General features: G+C 35.6%; 1 protein-coding gene across 12 annotated transcripts in view; it reads right to left on the bottom strand.

The window, feature by feature from the left end:
• Nucleotides 1–27,769, bottom strand: part of REPS1 (RALBP1 associated Eps domain containing 1) — a 62,656-nt gene that overhangs the window by 20,609 nt on the left and 14,278 nt on the right. For 5 of the 12 annotated variants that reach the window (XM_041469671.1, XM_041469683.1, XM_041469672.1 and 2 more), the window contains exons 2-9: nt 26,301–26,424; nt 22,231–22,430; nt 14,863–15,016; nt 8,768–8,895; nt 8,125–8,287; nt 7,754–7,817; nt 6,754–6,908; nt 2,097–2,236 (exon numbers count right to left, since the gene is read on the bottom strand). In XM_041469671.1, the coding sequence (XP_041325605.1) occupies nt 2,097–2,236; nt 6,754–6,908; nt 7,754–7,817; nt 8,125–8,287; nt 8,768–8,895; nt 14,863–15,016; nt 22,231–22,430; nt 26,301–26,424 (1,128 nt within the window). The remainder of the gene's footprint in view (nt 1–2,096; nt 2,237–6,753; nt 6,909–7,753; nt 7,818–8,124; nt 8,288–8,767; nt 8,896–14,862; nt 15,017–22,230; nt 22,431–26,300; nt 26,425–27,769) is intronic. The other 7 variants (XM_041469674.1, XM_041469675.1, XM_041469677.1 and 4 more) reach the window with 3 other exon arrangements.

Raw genomic sequence — 27,769 nt, 5'->3', positions numbered from 1 at the left:
AAACTGATGCCTTGGTCTATACTTGGGAGCCTCCAGTAACTGGGCCTGGCAACTGCATTCTATAAATCAACAATGAGCTAGAAAGAAGAGAGTAACCAACAGCTTTGAGACTAACAGGATGAGACTGCCTGGAATGACAGCTAATACAAGGATGCAGAGCTTTTACAAGCAATTCATTTGTTGATGATCCTTATAAGAGGTTGAAAGAGGAAACAATTAGACTGGTGCCTGCAGCAATACAGGAAATTTTTTTCATGGAATTAAAACCTTGAGGACTTTGACCTGACTCATGCTGAAAAGAAAATGCCAAGAAGAAAGAAACATGCACAACAACACATCTGAATAATCAGGAATTCCTTTGGGTTAGAACAAAAAATTAAACATTTAGTTCAACTCTTATTTTAGTATAGTTAGTATCCAGTAGTATAGCTACTGTGAGAACTTTTCCAAACCTCTTAAGCTATAGTAGACTTTCAAAAAGAAAATGCCACCTTTCTCTCATGTGAATGGATAGTCAGTTTCATAAGTCAAGATTCTGGCTGACAAAATTGTAATTCACTTTGTTGCACTAGTGCAATTACCCTATTCAATGGGGTTGAGTTGCATTAGACACTGAAGGAATCTGTTCAATTATGATGCAGGTACGAAATGATTAGCTTATTAAATCTTTATTGAAAACAGCAGGGAATGTGTCTGGGCAAATTTTAATACAGATGCAGACATTTGCAGCTTTGTAGCAACAATTGAATGAATCTGCTCCACCTCCCTCTTAAAACACAGCTTCCTACCAGCAATCTGAGTCACTCTGTCAAACAGAACAACTAAGAATCACTAAATATTGTCCAACGCTTTTTAATTTGGTAAGGATGTGACTATGAGGCTAGCATTTGCCTTTACAAGGAACAGCAGACTTTATAAAGTCCTTCCCTGTTGAGAAATGATGGAAGTTTCCTCTGCTCCTAACTTTAATCCTAAAAATGTGCTTATTTTCTGCTTCATGCTAATTTTCCATTGGTTTGTCTAAATCTTTTACTATAAATTTTCTATTCACTTGAAGTCTAATGAAGAAAGAAAAAGAACCACAAAAAGCTCTTTTAATAGAAGGCAATATGCAGCTACTGACAGAACTATCTTACATGTTAAAACAAGTTTTCAATTGTTATTGAGTCACAGATAATAAAAGTTTTCAAAAAATAATCATTCTTTTTTCCCTTTTTTCCTTTCTCATAAGGAAAAGTAAGCCTACATCATCTTTGTACATGGCTGCAGTCAGAAAGTCATTTGGGGATCTGAAGTAGCTCTTAAAACACTGGTTTATTCTAAGTCAGAGGCAAAAATATTAAAAGAGAGTAACAAGAAAAATCTAGGAATCAATCCCTTACAGGCCTTTTAAGCAAAGGACATTTGTGGGGAAAAAATAATATAAAAAATACTGCTTGCTAACTTTACTTTCAAATTCTGACAAAATAAGGCTCTACTGCAGAAGACTGCTTATATAACAAATATATATGCTCAAGTATGATGAAGCAGAAGTACGTAACAGTAACAACTAAAGATTTAAATAAATTTAGCCCATGGCTGGCTTCAGATCCTACTAAGTCTCTGCTTCTGAAACAGGGTCATGACTTCTCTATGTTACTGGTGATATTTCAGCCTCAAATCACCTCCAGAAGTAAGTCTCAATGTCCAGATCTGTCAGATCTGCCAGAAACTTATTCTGTAGTTTAGCCTAAGTGTCTGCTAAAAAAAGTTCTTCAGAGGTAACAAAAAACTCCAACCAAAAACATGCCCTGAATGAAAAAAATTAGGAATTAATTCAAGTTTTCCAAAACACATCATGAGATACATTTTGTGATTAATATAAAGCTTAATTACCATTAATAACATTTTAAATAGTATTGCACAATGAGATAGTAAAACCAGAATGAAAACCTTTTTTTTTTTTTGCATTTCAACACAGAACCTTCTTGTGTCTATTGTCATGCTAACTGTTTCATGATTTGTGATCAGCAATTCACTTATGACAAATTATGGACACACACACACAATTTACTTATTGACTGGCAGTGAAATAACTCTTAGATAAAAGTGCTGACCTCACTGCTCTGATTCAATTCTGGCCAGGTCTGGTTTAGGGATGGCATTGATGGAGACTTGCTTGGAGGTGCTTCTGCTGGAGAGCCAGAGTAACCTACCTCACCAGTCTGTTCCCCAACTTCTGAAACGATAGGAATCACTATGAACAAAAATCATAAACTGCATTCTGTTTGTTTTTAGAAGAGTTGTTCACATCTCATGGAAAGTGCAAAGTACCCTTTAATTTAATCTTTTTCAAGTAAATACTTAGCAGCAGACAAAACCCAAAAAACCCAAAAACTCTCATTAAGTTAAATACTGTAAAAAACTTTTTATCAGGTGCTACTCTTATTTTAAGAATGTTTCTGAAAATCAGACTTTGAAGATAACTCTGTACCATCCTATCCTCCCAGTACTCAGCCTTTAAGCAGCTTTTTCAGACTTTGATTATATATATATAATTAAACAGTTTTTCTTACAGCATGAGAAAATAACTTCACACTAGTGTTTATTACATCATATCCTGCACTGAGCATTTCATCTTACAGAATCAAATACTTCCTTATATGAAAGGTCAGAGCAAAATCAGTATCTCAATGCAAACACAAAAAAGTATGACAACAGATTAAGAAAATCATTCCCCCTTAGATTAGTCCCCAAACAAAATTAGTTTCAAGCCTCCTTACTAAAACAGTGGTGTTTCCATTCACATTTTGCAAATTGAGTAAATCCAGTAGCTGTCACATTGCTACTGTCCTTTGGCACTGTTCAGTTTTCTCTTGAAGTAAATCTGAACAGCAGATCAAACATTCTGTCTAACATAGTATAAAATCCTGCTTACAATGTGTCTCCTATTCTAGATACCACAATGCAAGCTAAAGCAGGCATTAAGACCCTCACAAAACATGAAAGTTCAAATTACAACTGTACAGTGTACAAGCAACAGGAACAGTTGAAAAAGTGACTGATAAGTAGTGAGACATATTAGCATGATGTCAGCAGTCACACAGAATTAAACTCCAAACAAGACAAAATACTAAACAAAAAGTTTAATTAAATTACCATTAGAAAAGACTGCTTCATGGGTATGTGATTGAAGATGATTGTCACAAGAGTATGTTGTATCAAAACTTCTTTGAAATTTATAAAATTTACTGGTTTTAGGTTCCTAAAGAGCTGAACTCTGCAGCCTTCTCTTCTGCTAAGACAGGACAATATTCTGCTAATTTTCATTTAGAATAAGCTAATAACAAATCCAATGTCAAACTGAACTGAAAACACTTGAATAGCCATTGGTGACCACCTGTACCTCTGAAAAGTAACAACCCATTATTGCCTCCAGAGATCTGCCAGGGACAGCAAAATACACAGCCAAAAACTGAAGATCAAAAAGAAATTAATTGTCCTGCCTTGAGGTCAGATGTAACTGCCGTGCTACTACCATGAAAAAAACCACACACTGAAACCAGCAACTCTTCAGTTTCAAAGGTTATGTAAACTTCCTTTAAATAGCCAGATGTGAGGCTGTTTCCATAACATTTACAAAATGTTTCCAAAATTGTGCCTCACCTAGCATCTTGAATTGTTTTCCTTTAGGTAAAGCAATAAAAATAAGTTACATTGAGGTGTCAATGTTACCAACTAGTCAAGCTGACATGCGGTGGTCATTGCAAACAAAGTAATATACTAAGTCCAAAATATACCAGTGGCAATATTTTGGAAATACATATCACATGTTAACTGCTCTGAAGTGTAATAAGAGTAAAAAGTTTCTATTAAGTTAAAAACCTCAAAATTCTTGTTTTACTTACAGTATTCTATATAACTGAACTAATTTCCAGTGTTAAACACAAAGTCAAAAGATAAGGCTGAAAATTATTATGGACAGACTATGTAGCTACCTGTAAGTCAAAGAGTTCTGCAGATATCTACACGAAACACACCTACAACACTATGGAAAAATTTAAGGGTTAAAATAATTGTGTAAGACATAAGGCATGACAGATTCTTTTTATTTACAAAGAAATGGCATTGTGGCACCAACCCAAACAAAAATTCAGAGAGAAGTAAAACTTGTTTTTCAGCTTTTGTAAAGGTTGGTAGCTTTTACTAACTGAGATAAAATTGAGTTTGAAGGAATTACAATTCTGTAGAGATGTACTGCTCTACTAGAAAAAGTGACCAACTACACAAATGCTTAATTATACAGTAAGTCTGTGCCATGTGAGAGAAATACATATCTCTAGTTATGAAACCAGATGTAAAGCAAGATCACATCTCAAACAGGTTTGGAACACCTGCAGCTGGTCACATACTGGATTCACAGGGCTGATGAGGGAGAGGCTGTCAGAGGAGCTCAGGAGATGTCTTCCTTTGCTGTCTGAACACAGCCCAGAGGGTGCAAGGAGCCCTCTGCTACTCCTTCTGCTGGCCACTAGCTCAGAAGTCAAAATGGAAAAAAGCAGCACTTTTCAATTGCAGAGGATAAGTGCAGAAGATTCATGGGAAACTTTCTAACAAAAGAACAGGATTAATAATGGCGCTGTCAATGCTTCTGAAATAAAGTTTGCGATCTTGCACATTGGTTTAAAAGACATTCAAGCAATTAATCTTCAACAGTTTGATAACACATTACTCATACTGAGGCATGTCAGCAGAAGATCATCAGCCATTTCTTTCTTTGAGTTATCCCCATGCAAAAAGTGTACTGAAAAAGACACTCTGGTGTCATACTTTAGTTTCTATTTCTAAGACGATTTTGGAAGAAAGCTTTAATGAAACAGAACTTCTACAGGAACTGAAATGAAAAATTATTACCAAAATTTAACTGGTTCATCTTTCTAGGCTGATTTACAGTTCTTAAGATGAATTCCTGTAATTCATCATGCCCAGTAGACAAACCTATCACTAACTTTTAAATCAGTAAATGTATGCTGTTGTAACTAAACACAAAACTATAGCCACATCAATAACTTCATCTGAAGTACTTTATTCAACATAGAGGTTTTGGCAATAAATCATGTTACATGCTAGATAAGATCAGCTATTTCCAATGCTGCTGACCCAAATAAACAAATATATAAAATAAAATAAAATAAAGCTAATTGGATAAAAACCCACAAGTTTGCAAGAACTTCAATTTTTCATTGTAGCTCTTAATAACCACAGAATAAAATATCAGATTTTCCTATTTTTTAAGCACGGCTTACATAGCAAGGTAAACTTTTAACATTCACTAGAACAGGCTAACTTCCCTTTAATACCAAAGGTGTTAAACTTCTAAAAGCAAGTTGCCTGTAAAATGAGAACAAAAAACATATACACAATATTTTTGGTTTAGTGTCTGATGTATAAGGTTTCCAGACAACTTTAAGTGAAATCTTATACCAATAACAGATCAAGACAAATATAGCTGTTGGGTGTGGAGTTTTGGGGGGTTTTTTAGTGGGTTTTTGGGTTTTTTTTTTTAGAAATAGTTTATACAAATAAGTGTTATTTCACTTCCTAACAAGATTTTTTGCTTGATCACCACTTTAACACAAAAATGGAGAGAATGGAATGGTTTTTGACATTTGCTAGGTTTTAGCCCAATTAACTGCAGCTATTTCTCACAAATGTCTTCATCATAGCAAAATGCTTACTCATACTGAAAACATTTCAGCAGCAGCTCTTTGAAGAGCCAACCTACTCCCACAGAAAATAGGTTCATTATTAAGGCAGAGATAATATGAAACACAGTATCTAGTTTAAGAACTCATACACAATTTTGAGATTAAAGTCTCAGCCTACAAATACAGTATGAAAAGAGTTCCCTTGAAGTATTTAGTGAAAATAAATTTCTAGCAAATCATAGTACCTGTGCACTCAGAATATAACCTGACTTTCCAAGCAAAGACTGCTTGTTAAAAAGTAATCCAAAGCAATTTTACAATACTCAAGTTTCCTTTATCTATTTTAAAATAGAAAAAAATGAGATGGTCACAGACATCCTGTTTTTAAACACCACTTTAACATGAAACAGTAGTTTGTTTTTCAGTTATGGGATTACGTTTTTGGCACATATTAACAAGTAGATCTCATAAATCCAGTGGTTTTTCTGGGAGTACCAAAAGGTAAAAGGCAATGCACAGAACAACTAGGTGCCCAGACAATGAAGGATAAACTTGCTTCCAAGTCAGGAGGTGAATTTCAAAAAAAAAGGGCCTGTGGTACTGATCCTGCATTTTTAAACACTTATCCTGCCCTTAGCATTGAATCTGGGAATATTTTTTACGTACCTTTGATACTTAGAAACTCATATCATATTTTCACAAATGAGGGTGAATAGAAAGCATACTCATTTGAAAGTGAGTCTAAAGTATAGGTGGCTTGGGAAATTGAAATACAATAGCTGGTCATGAATAAAAGCCATACTGTGACAATTTTGTTTTCCTTAACCTTTAAAGGACACAGTCAATATTTCTAAATGGAATAATGTATGTGTACTTCTCCTAAATAACTGCCCTCTACAGAAATATGTACATGGTCAAATTAGCTTTGAGCAGTAAGACTTCTAAAACTTGTACAATGCTTTAGTTCATACTGACAAGTGCTTCCTGTTCATACAAACATGTATCTGCTGTAACAATCAGGCCATAATTTTAAAATACTGACATTTGTGTTGAACCCATATCTTACCTGTTGAGTCTTCCAAATCAATCAGTTTGGGCATTAAACTTTCAGGTAACTTTTCTGGCAAATCATACCCATTCTTCCTAGCAACTACCAGATGAAATGCAGCACAGAACTCGTCCAATGTCAGTGCACCATCTTTATCAAAATCTGACAGTTCCCTAAGAAGGAAAACTTAGTGTAAATAAAATTTCTAGAACTTATTTTATTTCCAAAAGACAGGCTTCCATTTTGCTACTTGGATGAGCAAAGTTTATTGTTCCCTTTATCCTACTAAACACTTCATATTAGGGCTACATACTTTACTCCTCAAGATGATGAGCCTTCATTAATAACAGCTTACAGCTCATTTAAAGTCACTTTTATCTCTCCTGGTTTTTAACGCATTTAAGACAGTACTACACAATATTATTGGCCTCAGATTTTTGGCACAGTATACTACTGATATTATAGTGCTGAGGCAACATGATTAAATGGGAAATTACCTGAAATAGAAATCATTACACTGAAAGAAAGATAGCACCTGCCAAGGTAAGTCATTTCATGACAGTATGCAGTGATGCAGTACAAATTCCAGAATACAATGAAACAGATTTGCCCAAACTCAAAGCTGAATTTGTCACCATGTAACACCAATTTACTTAACAATGTGTATGTGTACATTTCATTTAAATTTACTTACACAAAAATGAATAAATAAATATAGATAAGGAAATAATTATTTAAATTTAAACACATTTTTAACAATAAAAACCTCATATAAATTGTTTCTATCTCTGAAGAGTTTGAAATTTTCTCAAAGTGCCTTGTAAATAGTACCAGTCCAGGCCCATTAAAACCCACTAAAGTAATCCTGGCATAAATATGAGCAGGACTGAACATACTAGCGTAATTTTACTTAACAGTTTCTAGTAAGTAATTATTAGATGTCTATCAGATAGCTGTCATCTTTCTAACAATTTATCATTAATTTATTATTACTATTATTTTAAATAATCACACTTACCAAATATGAGAAAGTTCAAGAATAGGTAGTTTTGACTTAGTGAAAAATTCTTTAGCTGCAGATCCTAAAAAATTACAACAATGATTTTTAATACTTAAGGCAAGTGAAATCATTAGAAGACTCAGACGTACTGTAAAGGTGATGAGTTATTTAGTAAGGGTTCTGGGGAAAATGGCACTAATTACTAGGGTTAAATGAGGGAAAGAGACAAATTAGTTTCTAGTCTTTCTTGACTTACACTGAACTACAGTAGAATATTATCAGCAAAATGCACAACTTCCTTCAAAATAGTATGCAAGCCTAAGTACAAAGCAAAGTATTTGTAACAGAACTGATGCACCCACAATTATATTATGTAAAGAATAACTCACCTGGTATAAATCCATTTAGATCAGGTTGAATGGTTTTAAATTGATTAACATAATACTGCCTTTGTTCATCAGTTATTTTCCAGGGGTCATCATAACTACTTGATTGCCTACGAATTTCATTTGCTGTTGTAGCTGATGCTACAGTTCGTACTGTTGTCTGGTCCTGAAATGAAATATTTTTCCTCAGTATTATCTACCTAAAATGCTTCTACGAATTCTCAACTCCTTGCCTTCAAAATATAAAGCATAGTTAAAACTCACAGTAGTTTAAAAACTGCAGAAAACCATCAGCGGATGGCATCTCCAGGATAATGGCAGGGTATTTTTGCACACTGATACAATATGGAATGACCGCAGGTATGTAAGCAGAAAAAAAAAAAGTATGGCACATATGCATAAAAAGCTGAATATAAGTGTTTAAAAGTCATAATTGTTGACATTTTAAAAATTAGTAGCTTTCATTTAATCATTCCAAATTAAGGCAAATCAACAGCACAAGTATCTGCTGGGCAAATAGCACTGAATTGACTACAGCACAGATACACAGTAAACAGCTGCAATGGAAATTAGGAAGGAAAAAAAAAACCCAAGGATTGCAACATCAATCTGAATGAGGCAAATCAAATACCAATAAGTGTCACACCTGGACAGAAGCAGGATGCATGGCTAAAAGAGCACTGGTTGGTGGGGTATCAGCAAAACTGACCCAATTTTCTTGATGGGGTGGTGGTGAATGGCCAGACCATATGGGATCACTAGAAGTAGATGAGCCTGAAATTAGAAGAAACATTTCCTTTTCAAAAGACAACCTTGAAAACTGTGAAAGAACTGTGGATATGGAAATATCTCCTGTCAGGGAGATATACTATAGAATGATGAGAAAAAATGAAAACCAAAGTGCACCAAGGTGACAAAGTTCACCTCCTGACATCTCACTTCCGTAAATTTTTACATTATCTTAGCTTCAATTTGCACTAAAAAGACAGAACTGAGGAATGAGCTTATTGCAACACATGTAAAATGTAAATTGGATTTTATCCATTTTATGGGTTTTGAATGAGTTAATAAAAACTCCACATTTTCATTTAACTGAAATAAGCAACACTTGTATGGACAAATACTATTTAAAAATGGCATTATTATATTAGCATTTGACTTCATTATCAATATTAAACTTTTTTCTTTTTTACATTTTAGTTTGCCAATCAAAGAACAAAGTCTTGGAAATTCCTTTTAAGAATCAGGGGTTTTGGCACAGACAAAACTTTTCCTGTACATCATTCCTAGGCTAACTTAACTCAGTTGCTTAAAAGCAGGCCACGAATAACAAAAAGCATCCATATAGAATGCTGATATCTGCTATCTATTAACTATCTGGAACGCAACAGCTGAAATTTACCCAATGTCCTGCTATAATCTACTTCTGAAGAACTGTTAATGTTCAATATCTTAATATTAAAATAACAATGAAGCAACTACAGAAAGGTAAGGCCATCCACTGCTCTACATACAAAACCATTAAAATTCTTTAAAATTGCAGTTGCAAATTAAAAATTTAAGGAACTCAGATCAGAGAGAAAACAAAACATTTAGATCAAGTCTGGAAGAATCCCAGGACTCCATTCTACTCCTCAGTTCCTGAAAGAAATGCTGAACTCCTTAAATCTAAGCAACACTTGCACAACTAACTGCCTTCTCTTGAATATGCCAAATAAAAGTCACGCTTAGATAAGAATTTTTGCCATCTATGCAGAAACAGGCTTCCTTTTAAAGACAGGTCAGCTTCTTGTGAGTTTCTGTAAACCCTCCACACAACAAGAAACAGGACACAGATGTCATAAATTTAGTCCTGCTAGTAAGATTTCATTTCAAGCAATAAACACCAAGAATTTCTTGTCATGATGCTGGCTAAAAAACCTGCTATGACAAGTGCATTCATATAGAGGTAATCAAGTTATGAAGCTGACAAACATAAACCATTTCAGGTTCTTGAAGCCTTTATGACACTATACTGCAGTAAAAAGAATGAAGGAAATCTGAGAATCTGTGAGGCATGTTGAGGACTAACATATTAAGTGACAGTATAATTGTTAGTATACAATACTACTATCTAATACCTGGCAACATGAAATTACTTTTTCATTCCATAAATGAAAAGTAATAAGAAAAATGCTTAGAACCAGTTTATCTTTGCTCTTTTCCTACATACAGTAGTCATAATTGTGCAGAACACATTTAAGTTTGCATTACATTGAGTAAAAAGTAGCAATTGCATGAGGAGAATTTAATAATTTTTTTTTGTGTGGAGGATTTTTTCTAAGTTAGCTTTAATATGATGAAAAGGCACTATTAACTACTTATTTTGTCTGAAATTCATCCTCGACTTTTGGAAGCTCCTGATGTAGCCTGGATCTTCTAGTGACTTTATCCAAAAATGCTGAAAATAAAGGTAAGCTGTCTGACAATGCTTTATTTGCTTTGAGGTTCTTCTTCAGTGCACCTTAGTTCACCTAATTTTAGTTCACCTAATTCTCATACACTAGAAAAACCTCAACAGAAAAGCTCAGTCTCTTTCCACATTGTCTCTAACAGACAGTCAGAGGCAGACAAGACCTTCCCATCAGTCCTTTTGATATGCCACACTCAAATTTTATTTTTGATACACTGACTCTCCCCTTCTCTACCTCTCAGACACCGACATTATTACCATTAACCTTTTATATGTTTACTCCTCCTTCACTTCTCTCAACAACTGATCTTGGTACAATTCAATTCACATCTCACTTAGCACAGGATCTGTTCCAAAGCAGAACTTTGACAGCAACGGAAATGCCAGTAGCACCAAACTGTGATACCTTCAGAGTACTTTACAGGTATTGCAAGAACTGTTTCATTTCTTTCCTGTTCAAATAATACCAGCAAGAACATTCTTACATTACTGTTCTTGTTATTTACTCTCCAGTGCAATGTTTTAGGATACAGGATGGGATGGCTGGAGAACACTGGAGAAGGATTACTAGTAACTATGGAGACCTGGATCTACACACATACTCGTGAACTGCCACCAGCCAATAACTCAACTTGACAAAACCAAATTGGAAACAGAAAGGTGGAAGAGAAAATGGAAGAAAACTGGGTCACAGAGAAGACTCAAAGCCATTGGTCTATTTTTATTTTACAATTTGTAACCCAATGTAGAAAACCTTCAGCGGTCTCTGTGCATCTTCATCAGTGGAAACACCTGCAACACCACTTTAAATGCAGAACAGGCCCAAGACCAATTATCAGATTCGAACAAGCTGGTGAAGTCTAATGCTCTATGTTTAGTATGAAGACCTAACAAATTCCTGTAGCTGCTCTCTTCCTCTAGCTTGAATATCTTACCAACATATTGATAACCTATGGAAAGTTATCTCATTTACGGTGGAATAAAAGGTACCCCCTTTACTTTGAGTTATAAATGGAAATATTCTATCTAGTAAGAAATATTCTATCTAGTTAACATTTACTTTTCAATAACTTTACTAGAGCTAAATTTTCAACTAACTCTAAACTAAGAACAGTTTTCCTTATAATCAGTCTGTGGTGAAACAAAACCAGAAGCTGAATACAATTCAGACAAAAAGAGAAAATGCTGGAGAGCTCTTATGCCCAGGTAAGAGTATTCTAAAGCTTGAAACAAGGCCAATGATCATCAGTTACTGAAGCATTAACTAGGGGACAAAGGACTATTCAGTCCCCTGCAAGCCCAGTAAATATCTTAGGGCTCTGAAAATGCAAGGGAACTGTTAGCACAGCAGACATATTAGCATTCAACTTCATTATCAATATTGAACTTTTTTCCACTTGTAGACACATTCCACTTCTGTCCCTGAAGTGTTCGCAAATGGCTACAAAATTCCTCCCAGAGAGGAAAGAAAGTATGGCTTAGGGCTGCAATTTCTCATGCATATTGAGATATCAACACAAAGCTCTGATGTCATGCCAAAGAAAGCTAACACATATCCTAGGACAGAACAGAAGATCTCAGATTTTTTTAATTTGTTTTAGATCATTATTTGGATACTACCAACATAAATAGTCTGCTTTCTTCCAGTCCCAAGAGACAAAAAGGTAATAAAAAAAATATTTTAGCATTCTGACATGCCACTCAACTATCACTTAAAGTAGGGAAGGGTTCTTTCTCCCACGTTTGTCAACAGCATGATCTTATCTTAAACTGCTAAATCAAAGGCACCTGAAACACTTGAGAGACTCAGGCTTTAACAGATTTGGCTCTGACATTGGAGGATGAGACCTGAGCTAACTATAAATATTCTACACAAGTAATCAATGTCTGTCACTGAATTTTAATTCCTGATACTAAAGTGAAATAAATGCATCCTTTGGGGCTCTCTTTACAAAAATTCTTGAAGAGAGACTGTAACAAGCCTTGGCTTCTGATTTCATGTTTGTAAGCACACTGAGCTAGTGTGACAGTGCCTCAGAAACCAGTAATATACATACAAAGCATTAGCACAATCCTAACTGAATTACAGTGACAGGGCAACACAAGTGACAAAAAATTGTGAAATCCAAATTTTTTTTCTCTGTTGAGACAAGAACAGGTTTTTGTCCAGGAAATTGATAACTACTGCTATGAGTTAGATTTCTAATGCAAGACAATGTGTAAGATTTTTAAAACCAACAACTGACTTATTATCTAATAATTATTCTACAGTCCAATTCAATAGAGGAAACACTGTTTAACTTTGTTCATAGTGGGAGTATGAGGATGCAATGGAACGTTTACTATGCATAAGTCAGAATCTTCCTGTTTAAATGTATCTTTCTTCAACAAAAAGATTTGATTTTTGCCCTTCTGGTTTAAGCAACTTGCTGTTTATTATCTGACCCACCAGAAACACTTTCACACTTGAGATTCCACGATTACAGTTGACAATCTCATAATGTGAAATGATGTTTGAGAATAAAGTAAAATACAAGCAGAGAGGCCTGGGTTCTCACTTTGCTTGGATCACAAATGAACTGGCACAGCCCTACTGAAACTGCAACACTTTACCTGGTTTCTCAAAAATATCTTGCACTGGAATCAAGATGAGCTTGTAGTACTGATCTAAAGAAAACTAACCAACAGTCTATCTGGTTCTATCTAAATGTCATGAGAACATAATTTTTCTCTAAACACTGTCCTTAAAATGTAGGATCAAGAGAGGGAGGGAAAAGCTGAACTGTCTACAACAGCTGAAATTTAAAGCAATAATTAATTATCTGCAGTGCAAAAGGATCATCCACAGTAAATTACACTCACAATTTTTCTTAAAGTAATACATGAAAAATCACTTTATCATTAGCATTGCCAGAAGAGACAATCCTTCTATAAGACCATCTTTGAATTACTTTAAATCAACTATGAATGTGTTCCAGTATGGAATATAAAATCAGGGAATACTGAGCTGCTTAAGAAATAAGCTCAGATCACTTCTGAAAAATTTACCCATTAAACATCATAGGGAAACCATTGCCAAATGGAAATATTAACATAGCATCACAACTTTATTTTTAAGATAGCAATACTGAACTCTTCAACACTAGGAAGAGTTTGCATACTGTCCTGGAGTCTGAGACTTTTTAAGATAGAAAAACTTCACAAGTTAGAAATGCAACACACTTGTATTTCAGCTTTAGAGAAACAAAAGTCAACAAAACTATAGGAGAAAAAACATTGAGCAGTTGAGTGCTGACAGTGCTCAGACTAAACCCTTAGAAGGGATTATATAAGCAATGAGCAGACTAATTTTTTATTTTAAATTGTAAATTGACTGGGACTTAATAGCAAACAACATTCAGGACACTGACATAAACCTCTGCATACAACCCACTTCACTTCTCAAGTTTTATTTTCTTATACAACCAATTTTAATAGAATCCCTGCTCCTCCATGGATGCTTAGAATTACAGAATGACAATAATTGAAAGGTGACAGACCAATTTTGGAATATCATAACTGAAATAAACCAAGCAATCAGAGTTCAGTCTTGAACTACAACCTACAAAATGCAACATTATTTAGCAGTGCCATCAAAATCAAAACCTGAATTACAATTGCTCCCGAATTTATTAAGACTACCAGGTATGAGAAAAGGAAACAGAACTTTATAAAGTAAGATATTAAGGGGGAAAGCTTTTAAATCTGAATACAGTGATACAGTAACAGGGATGGTCTTCATGTTAAATGAAGAACATTAAAGAATGAAAAGTTTCACTGAAACAAGTGGTTCTACCTTGAGAGACTGGAAATGCAGACACTTCAGTTGTTTATGTAAACTTTAAAGAAATAAAATTAATTGTTCTGGCAATTCAGCTAATCTACCAGAAATATAATTCAAGCAAACAATATATTATCTGCTGCTTTCCTTTGAGGTCCCCACATTTTCACATACACTGACAGCTTCTGCACAATTTCAACAGGATTATCAGGGTTTTTTTAAAAACTTTCCACTGGAAAACTTAAGCACTCTTTCCCTCCCTCCAAACCCTTAGCATCTCCCATGTGAAACTAATAAATGGATCTGCAATATGCAAGACCACAGATTCTACAGTGCTATCAACACAGACACTTGAATCTGCAAGAAAATTTCCAGGACTGGAAAACACAAAGATAAGCTATCCTAAACTCATTTATTTAAGAATTCCACAACACTGGGTTACTACCGAAGCATAACAAGACATTTATACCTGGTTGTACTTCGCTAAATGGAGCCCAAAAAGGCCCAGGTCCAGCAAGAGGTCGCTCATTATTCCCTCCGCTGGGATGGCGGTTGTGCTTCCTCCAGGTATGTGGAGAGGTTGGTGGGGATTGCTGTGGTGAAACAACTGGAGAAGTGGACTCCTAATAAAACAGAGGAATCTTTTAAGATTTTTACTACATAACTAAATACATGAAAGCCTATCTAAAACCATTATTTCTAGAAACAACCATCACTGCAGTTAAACTCTCATTTTAGAGAGTGAAAATTTTAGTACTTATTAAAATGAGGGAGCAGGACAAGTCAGGTACAGTATAACTAGGACTGAACACATTTACATCAAACAATGTAATCTAATATATTTTTAACTTGACATTCTTAAAACAACAGCAATGCTGAGTTAAATGACTTAGCTACAAGGGAAACTAGATTATAAGACTCACTTTCACTTGTGATAGAAGTTACATTTGAAACCAGCTCTCAAAAGAAATACTTACTGTGTAATTTGTTATCCTACCAAATGTTAATCAAATGATTCACAGTTATTTACTTTCATTTAAAACAAATGAGAATTATAGATTGGTGAAAAAAAAAATCACCAAGTATGACACTTGATTTTTTAACATGCAAAAACATAGATGCAAATTTTAAAAATTAATGATGTCAGCTAGGATATACTTCTCTGCTGTACAAGGTAATGTTGCCATGACACTAAGGCTCACATTTCTCTTTAATCCCATCCTGTACTATATTCTTCCTGAACAGGTGGGAAAAAAGAGAATCACATGCAATTTCTACATGGAATCAGTTCTCATAAGACATTCAGATTACCACTTCATTTCAAATAAAATATAAAGGAAGAATAATTTATATTGTACGAAGTATTCTGTAGTAGAAAGTACTTTCTTCCCTATATCTTTTATCTTTTGAAATTCTTGTTTTCCAGTTCTCCCAATTTGAACCGAACTGTATTAGTGAAAACAAGTAAAACAAAGCAAATCTTGAACCCCAAATATCCTGAAAAGTAATAACAAAGCCAAAAACCTCAAAATCTGTTTCAGTAGTACATGGAAAGTTTTGTACTCTATGTAAACAGGTGTTAACATATTATCAAGTGCCAACACACACACTGAACGTAGGCTTCCCTAAAATTACCCAAACTGATTTACTTTGCCAGTAATCAAAGACCATTAAGCTTTTCAAACAATATTACACATATGAAAGTCTAAAAGTCTTTTAGAAAGTTAGAAAGTGCCATTAATAAGCTTTTCTCCAAGCAAGTTATATTCTAAAACTACATGCATCCTAACAAAAAAGTTCTAGAGCCACAATGACTGTAAATTTACAATGTGTTGATGCAAACTTTTGCCTTTTTTTTTCCCTCTGATTTTCCTATTCCTTGTGAAGTGAAGCCACTTTTGTTGATTCTACAGATGAGGTATTTTCTGGAAGTTCTGACTTCCAGAAAAATTGAGTCGGATTTCCTCAACTAAGTTTCTAGGCCACAAGATTTCCAACTTTCTATTCCAAGTATTTAAATCATTCTCCTATATACTGGCAAAGAGTTTTACAAAATGGCTGGGAGCAATACTAATTCACTTCAGCTTTACCTGAGGGATCAGCTGACTGCACAGTCTCTGTTACTGTTCCTCCACAGTACCTCCATGAACTCAATATAGGGGTTTTTTTGGTGCAGCTACATGCCTTCTGAAATTTGCCTGAAGATTTCTCCTTGTTGCATTTAGTTACCAGATTTATTTTCAATGGCAGGATGTTCCTATCCTCACTGGTGCATGGGGACAAGAGGGGAAGGAGTCAGGGTTTCCAAAGTGCCACTTGCAGGTGGAAAATGGAACTGAGGTTGAATGGCTACTGTGCCTAGCATTGTGCAACCGGTGATGGGAAAACCATGACACTGGATCACTTAAATCAATGAACAGCTCCCTCTTCCATTAGCTTTTATACAAGCCATCTTTTATCAAACAAGATTTGAGGGATGCTTGAATTTTTCAGACAAAACATCATGGAGCAAATGTAGAGAAAGCTATGCTTGGACACAGATGTTATTCGTTTAATCCAGTATCCGTACAAATCAGATAGTCCAGAAAGACACATAAGAAAACCTGAGGCAGACAAATGTATGATAGTCTACCTAGAGGAAACTACTCACTACTTCTAGTAACTGCATGTGAACACTCAAACTTGACACACAGTCATCATAAAGCAGCCCTGCCCTAGGCTGAGAACTGGACTCTTCAGTAAGCCTCTGCCTAACAGCTGGTCTTATGCTGCTGGCACAGGAAAGAATTGTAAATATGATCCTCAATTTTAATTCTTCTAAATCTTTACTATACATGTGGTTTGTGCGACTCTGTAATTCTGGAATTACAAAACTGAGTCCTGAAGTACTCGTAACTTGGATATTTTTGAACTGATGAGAAGTTACTAAAAATAGCATGTTAATTAAAGAAGGTGATATAATACATGGTTAAAGGAAGAGCCTTAGTGAAGACAAATCAAATAAAGTGGCTTAAGGCAGCACAATAATGTGCTAAAGGGACAATACTGTCCAGAGGGATCTCAGCCTCACAAGGGCACTATAAGCATACATGAGACAAATGAGATTATAAACCTTTTCCTGGGTGGCACACATCAGGCCAGAAAAAAACTGCCTAATGAGAATTCCAGAGGCAATGAAGCCAGACATGATATCTCAAAAATAGTTTTAAAGGTGTTGTGATCCAGGTCCTGATACCACCCAGCCTGTTTATGAGTTAGTCACCAGATCCATCATGACAAAAGATTTATTTGGAGATGGCAATTGCATTGTAAAACCCAGGTTTTTTTAATCAACTGGCCTTCATACCAAAGAACAAAACACCCCAAGGTTCAATGAGAACTTCTCCACTTGCAGCACTACACATTATTCAAGGCAGGATGTGTAGTTCAGCCAATTGAGGAAAATAATAATTAAACCAGAGCCAAATGAAAAAGGGATCAGTCACAGCATGAGAAATTATACTGGTATTTTTGCTATTTCCTCAGCAAAGGAACTGCACTACATTTAACCTGAAGCTGAGCATTACCTCAGCAGGGTGTCATACAAGATAGTTCCAACAATGTGGAGATTATACAAGGATCTAAGGTGTAGAAGAACTGGCTATAGAAGGGGGCAAAGCTGGATTGTATCAGAATGGGAATTACAAGATTGAAGGAAAGTTTCTAATAATGCTCTTGAATGACTGATTTGGACAATTTGATACTTTAGGTAACCAATTATGCACACTACATAGCATGCTTATGAACTGTGACAACAAATATAAGGCAGCCGACAGATGGGTCCCCTTCAGGACATAAGGAACAGTCAGCTATCAAATTTTAGAATTTAAAATACAGTTTTTCTTGCATAATGAATGTTACTACCAAAGGCCATAAAGAGAAGACTGGATGCACAGGTCACGTATCAGACCCCTACAGTATGTCAAGTATGAGAGATTTTCTTTATTCACAGCTGCCAAGATATATGAGGAGAGACATATCAAGCAAAAACAGGAAAGAACCCTACAAAACAGTATTAATACTGGTGAAATACCACTTGGAACAAGAAATAGAAATGTAGTAAAATATTTTCAATAAACACAAATTCAAATTGGATCACAAGCAGAGAAGGATTAAGGATTACTGGTAACGACTTTATGAAATGAAACTGAGACTATGGATTGTTTTGTCAAGCAAAACAGAGCTAAAGTAGAATGCAATAATTTCCCAGTAAATACTGGTAGTGCCCTGCAGTAAATACTAATGACAAAGCTGTTAAATGAACAGGCTGAGTAAAATGGGAATTCCCACCATACTCCCATGAATATTCCTACTAAGGCCCTGGAATAGTTTTCCCCAACAAAGCCAGTGTGGAATAAAAGGCTTCACAGTTTCATGAGAGAACCCTGAACTTTTTAAAAACCCCTTATAATAATAAAATGACATATGAGATCCTTTCCAGTTCTGTGCTTGTGAACCAGGTATATTTTATCTGAAATTACCTGTTCAATCTACAAAAGAGAAGTGCACCGAAATGAACTACCAGAACTCCTAGCAGAACCTTAAAATAAAATCACACTAGTTTTCATACAGGTGAAAGAATTAAAACGATCAAAATCTGTCTGCTACAGGTACCAAATTTGAGCTTCTCCTCCTAAGGCTGCACTGACACAGCACTAGATCAGTACGATCTGGAGTGCCAGTAATATGCTTAATGCACCCATAGGCAGAGGAGTACCTTCAGCTTTACCTTTTATTTTCACATGGGTATAGCAAGTTTCAGCCTGTAAGCATTAGTCAGATACTGAGACTTTAACATCTGAAAAACACGTATCTATTGAAGCTAGATATCCCCTTTCCTGGAAAAGTGGTAAAAGTCTCCTAAAGCAGTACCTGATCAACACTGGATCATATTTAAAAAAACCCGAAAAAAGTATTTTTTTTTTGGCTTTATCAGCGAAACACAAAATGTCTCTAACACAGAACGCTTAGTCACTCGTGAGCTACTTTCAGAAGACAAAATTCTTCCTAATCTCAATATTGCTGCTTCTTCCAATAAAGTTTTCAGTACACTAACATTTTTATTAACATAGCTGCTACTACCAGGTATAGATATGTATATGCTACCATGGTAGCATACCCTTGTCACCGAAGTGCTTGTATAGATGTCACACTGTCAGCAGAAGTGCTCAAATCTACTTAGTCTCTATTTTACAGGAATAAGAAATTCTGTCAGAAGGAAAAAAATTATTTTCACCCAGTGTTTTATCTCCACTAGGATGTGCAGTTAACATGTTATCCAGTGAGGGATGGCATCTTTCATTACTCAGCTAGACTTCTAAAATCAGTTCTGCAGCTTCCATGACAGCTGAGCATGACTTCATTCACCTTCTAACAATATTAAAAAGATATAAACTTCTGCCCAGTGCTATATTTATAAATAACAAAAGCTACCACAAAATCATTTATAGCTACTCTTTAGAAACACAACCTAACTGTTATTTCCCGATTCCCTGCCTCCAAGTAAAGTTCATTGAGGAAACTGCTGAAATAATGCATTGAAAAAGAAATAGTTTTACCTAGAACATTTCAGTAAACAACATACTCAGTCAAGTTCTTCTACATAAACTATTTGTAATTATGAGATATTATACTATGCATGACAAATCTCACCAATAGGGAAAGCTGCATATAAATGAAACAGTTTTTAAAGATGAAGATTAAGATATCTTATGATGCCATACAAATAGTATTTCAGCCATAGTATTTTAAGAAATCAATGTGTTTTCAAGTGCTGGTCACATTCTCAAAGGCACAAACTGTTTAAGAAAAAACAACCCCCAAATTTGCTAATGGAGAATCTAACAACGATAAGCTCCATGAGTGAAATATCCAAGCTTAACTGACATATTCCTCCAGAAAGAAGAGTGATCCCTAGGAAGATGACACACTGTGATTTACTTGTCAAACTCCATCTCTTCAAACACCTATCGGTCAAAAAGGTGGCATGAGAATTCAGAATCTGAAACGCTTTCTCGATTTTATAAACCTGAATGGTATCTCCAGATCAAGATGACTAAATCAGCAATCTCCATGAAAACACAGATAAAAGCAGCACCCATCTTTTATAAAGTAACCTGATTAGAGTATTTTTATGGTTATGAGAGAAACCTGGGCTCAAGCCCCTTTCTTTTTCCCAGTTTCTTTCTAACCTGGTATCTGAATCACTAAATATTAGATTGGGACAATAAGGCTGCTTGAATGGGTTCATGGTACAGAAACATAGCATTAGAATATTCCATAATGTAGCCATACAATGTTCAGTTTTACAACAGAGTGCACAATTATACAACACTTCCTCGATGTTCTAGAACGCGAAACTTAATTATGTGTTGTCTGTTACATTTGTTCCAAGTCTGCTTTCTGGGCCAGATTACTCGAAGGACTTGGATACAGAGTTTCTTTATTCTGATGATCCCAGACAGACTTGTGTAAAAATGAAATACCAAGTTGCTTTTAACAGCCAAGACAGAAATGAAACTGGGATACACATACACTTCTGTGAATATGTGGCTTCTTCATTCTGAACTTGAAGACCTCAAACATCAGATTTATTTTTCTTTTTGTTATTTTAACATTATGCCACAACAGATTCCTGTATCAAATTACAACTGGTCACTAAATAAACTCAACATCATGATGGAAGCATATAAAACACAGTTTCAACCCAACCAAAACCTCATAATCAGACTTAGGAAATCTGCAATGTGCAAAGTGCTTGGTAGCTCTCTCAAACACACCTAACCAAAACTAGACAGCAAAAAGCTATCTTGAGACCTACTGCTAGCTCTTTTTTCATTATATTCCCCATCTTCTCTTTGAAAGAAAGGAAGTGGCAGCCAAACACTGATTATGGATTTCCTCTACTAATTTACTTTTTCTTTGTATTGGATCAGTCTGGGCTATTTCCATAGAGACTAATAGATGTTTCTGAGTGATTCCTTGATTCCTACAGAGACTATGGGACATTTGCAAGTTCCCCAATTCTTTACAAAATAAGCCCAGAAAAAAAGCACACCACTGGGAAGAAAACAGGTCATTCAATACATATACCCAGCAAAATTTAGCATTTGTACTCAGCTCTTTTTGTAGAAAAGACAATCAGAAAGGATTTCCCTATGGACAAAGAGCACCAAGACTGTAAACCCAAGGAATTGCGTATGAGAAGGCAAGAGTTTTAAGTCTTTACAGTTTTCATTACTTCAGACTTCTTGTCACTGAAGATGAAAGAACCAGTGAACAAAAAATAATGAGTTTTCTCATTATTAAAATATAAGAAAAAGCTATTTGAAAAATTTCGTCTGTTCTTCTGGTTCTCATTGTCTCTCCTTTGCAGTTAACCCGCAGAACAACAAAATGTGAGGCAGAGAAAAGCAACAGTTTAAAAAATTTAGAGAATTTTTTTCTAAATACTGTTCCAAGGACCAGGAAACTGATGGGAACAATTTAATAAATGAGTTATTAATAACAATGACTACAACTATATATTTGCCATCCTGAATTACACACTGAATTTCTTTTCTGTCTCAATTCTTTGCCCATTACTGCCAATATTTTAAACACTGATTTTAAGACTTCATAAAAAATGTCTCCTTACATGCAAGTATTTCAGAGGCAGATATGGTCTTCGTGTATAATATATAAAATTTTTTTAAAGAAAATATATTGAAAGTAACTTAGCTTAGAAGCCCTATCAAACTGACATCTACACAGCAAAATAGTGATTAAGAATCCCATTTAATCTTTTAAGTTAATTTACCTGTTGATCAGTTGATGTACGCTGCTGAACTGCATCATGGCTCACAGAGCCTTTTTTGACTTGTATCCTGCCAGGTGGAGGAGGAGGAATCACACCTGAATATGAAGCTGGATTATCAGCATCTGAAGAATACAAGGCTGTGTGTCTTGACTCTTGTTCATTCTTTGACACAACAAATCTGGGAAGAGGGAGGTCCTTTACTGTTAAATAAAACACAAAGCAGGACATTCACTATACATAAATATGATGATTAAAAATAAAAACACTGTTCTATTTTGAAGTTAAAATTTCACATGTGACTCAATTCCTTACACACTGAGACTGCTGCTATAGTCAAGCCAACACCCAGCAGCTGGAAAAAGCAAATACCTATTCTGCATTAGACTTCATGATTCTGCTACCCAAGTTCCGACTTTGGTACACAAAGATGACTTCACATTGCTCCACTACAGCTTTGCACTACAACTGTGCATTAAATGCAGCAGCAACCAGATAACCTGGATTTAGCTCATATTTTTTTAGATTTGTCAACATTTCATTACTGAAGCATGATTTTCAAAATTTTCCTACCATTTCTAGCATATACCAAGAACTAGGGTCTTCATATAGAATGGTTCATCAGCAAAACAAATGCTAAAATACTGCACTATATTCAGTATCATCTTTTGGTGAGCTAATGTCATGTTCATATTTACAGAAGATAATATAATCTAGTTGTACCACAGAGTGTGACTATTGCTTAAACACATCTATGCATATTTTTCTACAACAAAAGCTAAATTAGCTCATTTGGAATACTGGAAGTACAATTGGAAATATTCCAAGGTCACCTCATTTGATACGAACAACTAAAATGCAAAGTTTCTACAAAATGCTAGGAAGCCCATTAGCTTAATGTGCCATGGTTCAGAGTAGCCCAACATAGAAATGAGACTATGTAAACCTTCAATTTTCCACTGCAAGATCTCTACCATTTTTCTCCCAACTGCAATCTTCTTAGTGCTCCACTTTGAATAAACATAAATTGTGAATTTGCTGTACAGCTTATTTGAAAATTATGTCTCCAACACAAAACAAAATTACAAGCATGGCTCAAATTTAATTTCTCTTGCTGACTGCTTACGTAAATTACTTCTGGTGCTGAGAATGAGTCAGTGGCACTACAACTATATTAAAATACAAGATGAAATTGCATACTGTTTATTACATGAGCATTGTACCCCATGCTGCAGCAGGGAAGTAACATAACTAATCAGCAAACCACAGCCAGCCAAAAAGTGAAAAAGCCATTGCATACAAGTGAAAATGTCTATGTCTGCAAAACCAGGAAAATACAGACACCAGATGATCCAACTGACACAGGGGAAGTCTGTGCAATCAGCTGTGCCAGCACAAGTCACAAAAATAATAGAGAACTCAAAAGAAACACAAAATACTGTCTTCTTTAAAAGCAAGACTAGATAAATATAGGTTTGTTTAGCTGTACTAAGTTCCTACATGACTAACCTGCTATTTTTACCTCTCTCCTCTGACTTTTTCCAGTAACAGCAGAAAAATCTCATTTCAACACTACAACATTTGTTACCATTCAGAAATCCCTCAATTATAAATGTGAGAGCTGTCATGAATGGAACTAACCCTTGATATTGAGTATATTAAAGAGTTCTCTGTACTTTTCATGCCCACATCCTTCCTAATATTTTTTTCCACCAAAACCTGAAAAAAATAAATATTGCTTTGAAATAGACACTGCTCATTCATGCCTCAAGTTTTAGCTTCCTGGAAGGAAAATTTTCTGGGACAAAGGAACAACAGCTTTGGAGGCTTGTAGCATAATAACTAATGCCAGTATTCTTACTCTACTGCCCGTCTGAGTAACCAAAAGAGTACTTAAGAATCAGCTGGACCACACTTATGTTAGACTTAGTATTTAAAATTTGACTCAGTTTCCACTCAGTAATTCAGATAAAGCAAATTCCTTGTCTACTGACAAGACACACAAAAAACCAAAAGGAAACAGTAGGAAGGTGAAGGAAATTCCCTTGTTAAAAGAATGGGTAATTCAGATAAAGCAAATGAAACATGCATAAAATTGAGAGCTAAAAAGTAGATGTGCAAAAATATAAGCTTTAACTAATTTTAAATGTCTGAAGAGACAAAGAGTATACAGCTTAGTTTGGGATGGCTCTAACACTTCATCTTCAAGACATCCTGGAGATGGAATGTGCAGAACTAAGCTAGCAAAGCTCAGAATCATTTTATCAGCCTGCTGCATTTTAGTTGTTGAGTTAGCTGTTACAACAACACTTGAATCATTCTAGAAGCAGGAAATTCATAGATAGGACTGGAACCACTGCAACCAAGGCAACAGACCATAGCTAAAAACAGTTAGAGTAAAAATAAATGTTCTCTCTATTGTACTTGGTGTATTTTGTAGCCTTGGAACCAGTTACAGAAGATGATTTCTGAACTTCTAGGAATAATTACAAGTATTTCTAATATTGTCATGATATCAATGTGAAATAAAACTTCCAATTACTGTTAACTTTTTAGCAAGATATTTTATATTTTGGAATGAATTCTGTACCTTCATTTCATTCTTTCCTTCAAAATTCTTGTTATTTCTATAGAGAAGCTCCTTCTGGTTAAGGTACCTTGCATTAAAATAAAACCAAGATTATAAAATCCCTGCAAAAAGCCCACATACGGATTTGTCTTTCCCTTCTCCAACAGGCATTTTATGAGAAATTCCACAATCGTTTGATCAAGTCCCAGTTTTATCAGTATTAAGAGTTGAAGGTTCTTTTTCCAGCTTTCCGTTTATAGGGCATTCTGCTACAACTTGCTAAGGCTTTCGATTAGGGAACACATCAGGAAAACTGTGTTTATAAATACACAGTGGCTTATAAACAGAAAGGGACTTGAATACTAGCAAAATGTTGACTAAAACAATGCACTTTTCCAAAAAGCTACAAAACCCCATGAAATCAGTATAAACAGTTTGTATGAGCCTAGAATAAACATAACTGTGAAAGTATACACAGTGATTAATTTCTTTTTTATAGCTTTGTCAAATACTTCTGTCATATCAGATTGTTTTCAACAGTCTCCTTAATTGCTTCATCTATAGCCTTTAGACATAGTCTCCTAAGACTTCTTTTATTTACTAGCATATGAAAATCATAACATTATTCCACGTACATGAAATCTATTAGGAAAGTCACTCTAAGGCAAAACTGTGGTCCAAAGATATTTTTAGCTTGTGAGCTGTATACTATAATGCAAGGGCTATAGTGCCTTAAAACTCATTACTTCATCTTCCTAAGTCTCTTTTCATCTTACAAAACAACAAGGACACGGATCCACTTATCTCATTCAGAAGGCTACAGGAGAGCCTCACATCAAAGCTCTTCCTGCAGCTCTAAACCGTCTTTCTAGAGTAAGCCTTCCTCCCGTTTCACCTATTTCACCACCCATACCACAGCTGACCTTTGAAAAGTAGGGTAACAGGTGATTTGGCTGACAACAGACTTCAAAGATCTTTTTACAGGTCACTTTTTTCACTAGGAAAAAATCTTAAGCTAATCTTTATATCTGCTCTTAGAAGGGAAAAAACTGTCAAACCAAGTGCAAAGAGATGTAATGTTAGAAAAGATAACCTTCTGTTTGCCACAATCAAGGGTTTGGAAACCCAGCAGCTACAAAAGCTTGCAAATGCTGTACTCTTCTCTCCTTCCTGTTTACATTACTCCTCTTAGGACTTCACTCAGAGGACACACACTTTCTCACATCAGTAATCTACAGAATTAATTTGCTCCAACATAGCAAGGTACAAGTTGTTCATTTGTCCCATGCCGAATGCAATACTTATTCAATGAGTAAGGTATTTCAACTTGTATTTACTGCACAGTAAGAAAACACTCTATCAGTTTCTCCACATTTTTAAATTAGCAACACAGATAAAGACATATCCCACTAATTTACAAGGTTACTCCGTAAGAATATGTAAGTCAACTACCAATAACTGCACTCAGCAATTCAATCCCCACTCTCCCCACCCTGTGATTTACCTGTATTTAAGCTTTCCACTCTTAGAGGGAGACCAGATTGGGCCACAGCAACAAGTTTCAAAGCAATGTAAAACTGACTTCTTCCAAAATAGCCAAGTCTTGTTGCACCACAGAGCTCCATAATCTGAAATGAAACACAGTTACTTACAGAAAGAAATTTTAAACACAACAGCTATACAGATTTCATACACTTCAGAGTAGCATGCCATGTTTTCAAACATATTGACTGCATCTCACTCCACAGTGATGACCTGCAATCTTATTGAAGGGCATTCCAGCTTGTGCCAGGTCACTGATAAGATACTAAGCACGACACATTCTAAATCAGACTCTCAGAGCTAAATGATCCAGACTACCTTTTTATCTATTGAGCAGTCTCATCTAGACTGCAATGTTCCAAATGGGAAACAAAGATGCTCTTGGAATACTACAGTGAAACACTTGTTGAAGTCAACGTAGATGGCATCACTGCTTCTCTTTCGTCAACCACAGCTCCAGACAATCTGGCGGGCAAGTACTCTTGGCAATCCTAATTACTGTTTTCACCTTCATATGCCTAGAAACGCCTTCTAAACAGACTGGCTCTACAGTTCCTCAGGGACCAAACTGCAGCTGACCAGCATGCAGTTCCCCAAATAAATCTTCCTTTACTTTCCTGAAGATGACTGCAACATCTTTCTCCAGTCACTGAGACGCAACACTGATCTCCACAACTATTCAAAGAGAAAGATGGCTTGCAACAACATTAGCTAGCCCTCTCAACATGCTCAGAAGGATCCCATCTAATCCCATGGATTTGATACTTCTCTAGTATCTTTGTACAATATTACTAGTTTCTCTCCTTCAATCTCACCTCAGGCACAGAAGTCCACAAGACTTTGCCTGTGACCATCAGTGCAGAGAATATCAGACTAATTTACATCCATGGGCTTTAATTTCTGTCCTCACACTTTCCATGTGAGCTCAGTCATGGTCCCAGTCATGACCTGGCCTCTTGTCACATCTGATCATTTTCCTAACTACTGGGATGTACTATTACTGGACTTAGAGAAAGCTGTCCTGAAAGGTTTCCCAGCTTCCAGAAGACACAGTTCTGAGTGCAGAGGAGCCCTAGCTGCAGGCAAGCTCCAGCTGAAGAATTGAACTTTCACACAGCAGTAACTGAGCCACCCAATGCACAAAGCTGTTAGCCTGTGTGCTTCAGCACCAGTGGATCAGAAAACAGACTTCAGTAACCCTATCCAATGAATCAGATGAGTTTATTAACTACAACTGAGGCAGATGCAGTTCAACAAAAAACTACTTGGTTATCTCCTTGCCATGCACCAGGATTCTGGAACCCCATGAAAATAAGCTGCTGTAAAACCCATCACAGGAAGGTGCAGGAAGTTGACAAACACTTAGTTCCAAAAAGTCACAAGAGGATCAGCAGGTTTAGGGTTGTACATGCAACTCAAATCCTGCTGGAC

Source organism: Pyrgilauda ruficollis, unplaced genomic scaffold (assembly GCF_017590135.1).
Source record: "Pyrgilauda ruficollis isolate IOZ18807 unplaced genomic scaffold, ASM1759013v1 scaffold24, whole genome shotgun sequence".
NCBI lineage: Eukaryota > Metazoa > Chordata > Aves > Passeriformes > Passeridae > Pyrgilauda > Pyrgilauda ruficollis.
The sequence above is the reverse complement of the archived record's forward strand: the minus strand, read 5'-3'. Positions and strand labels throughout refer to the sequence as shown.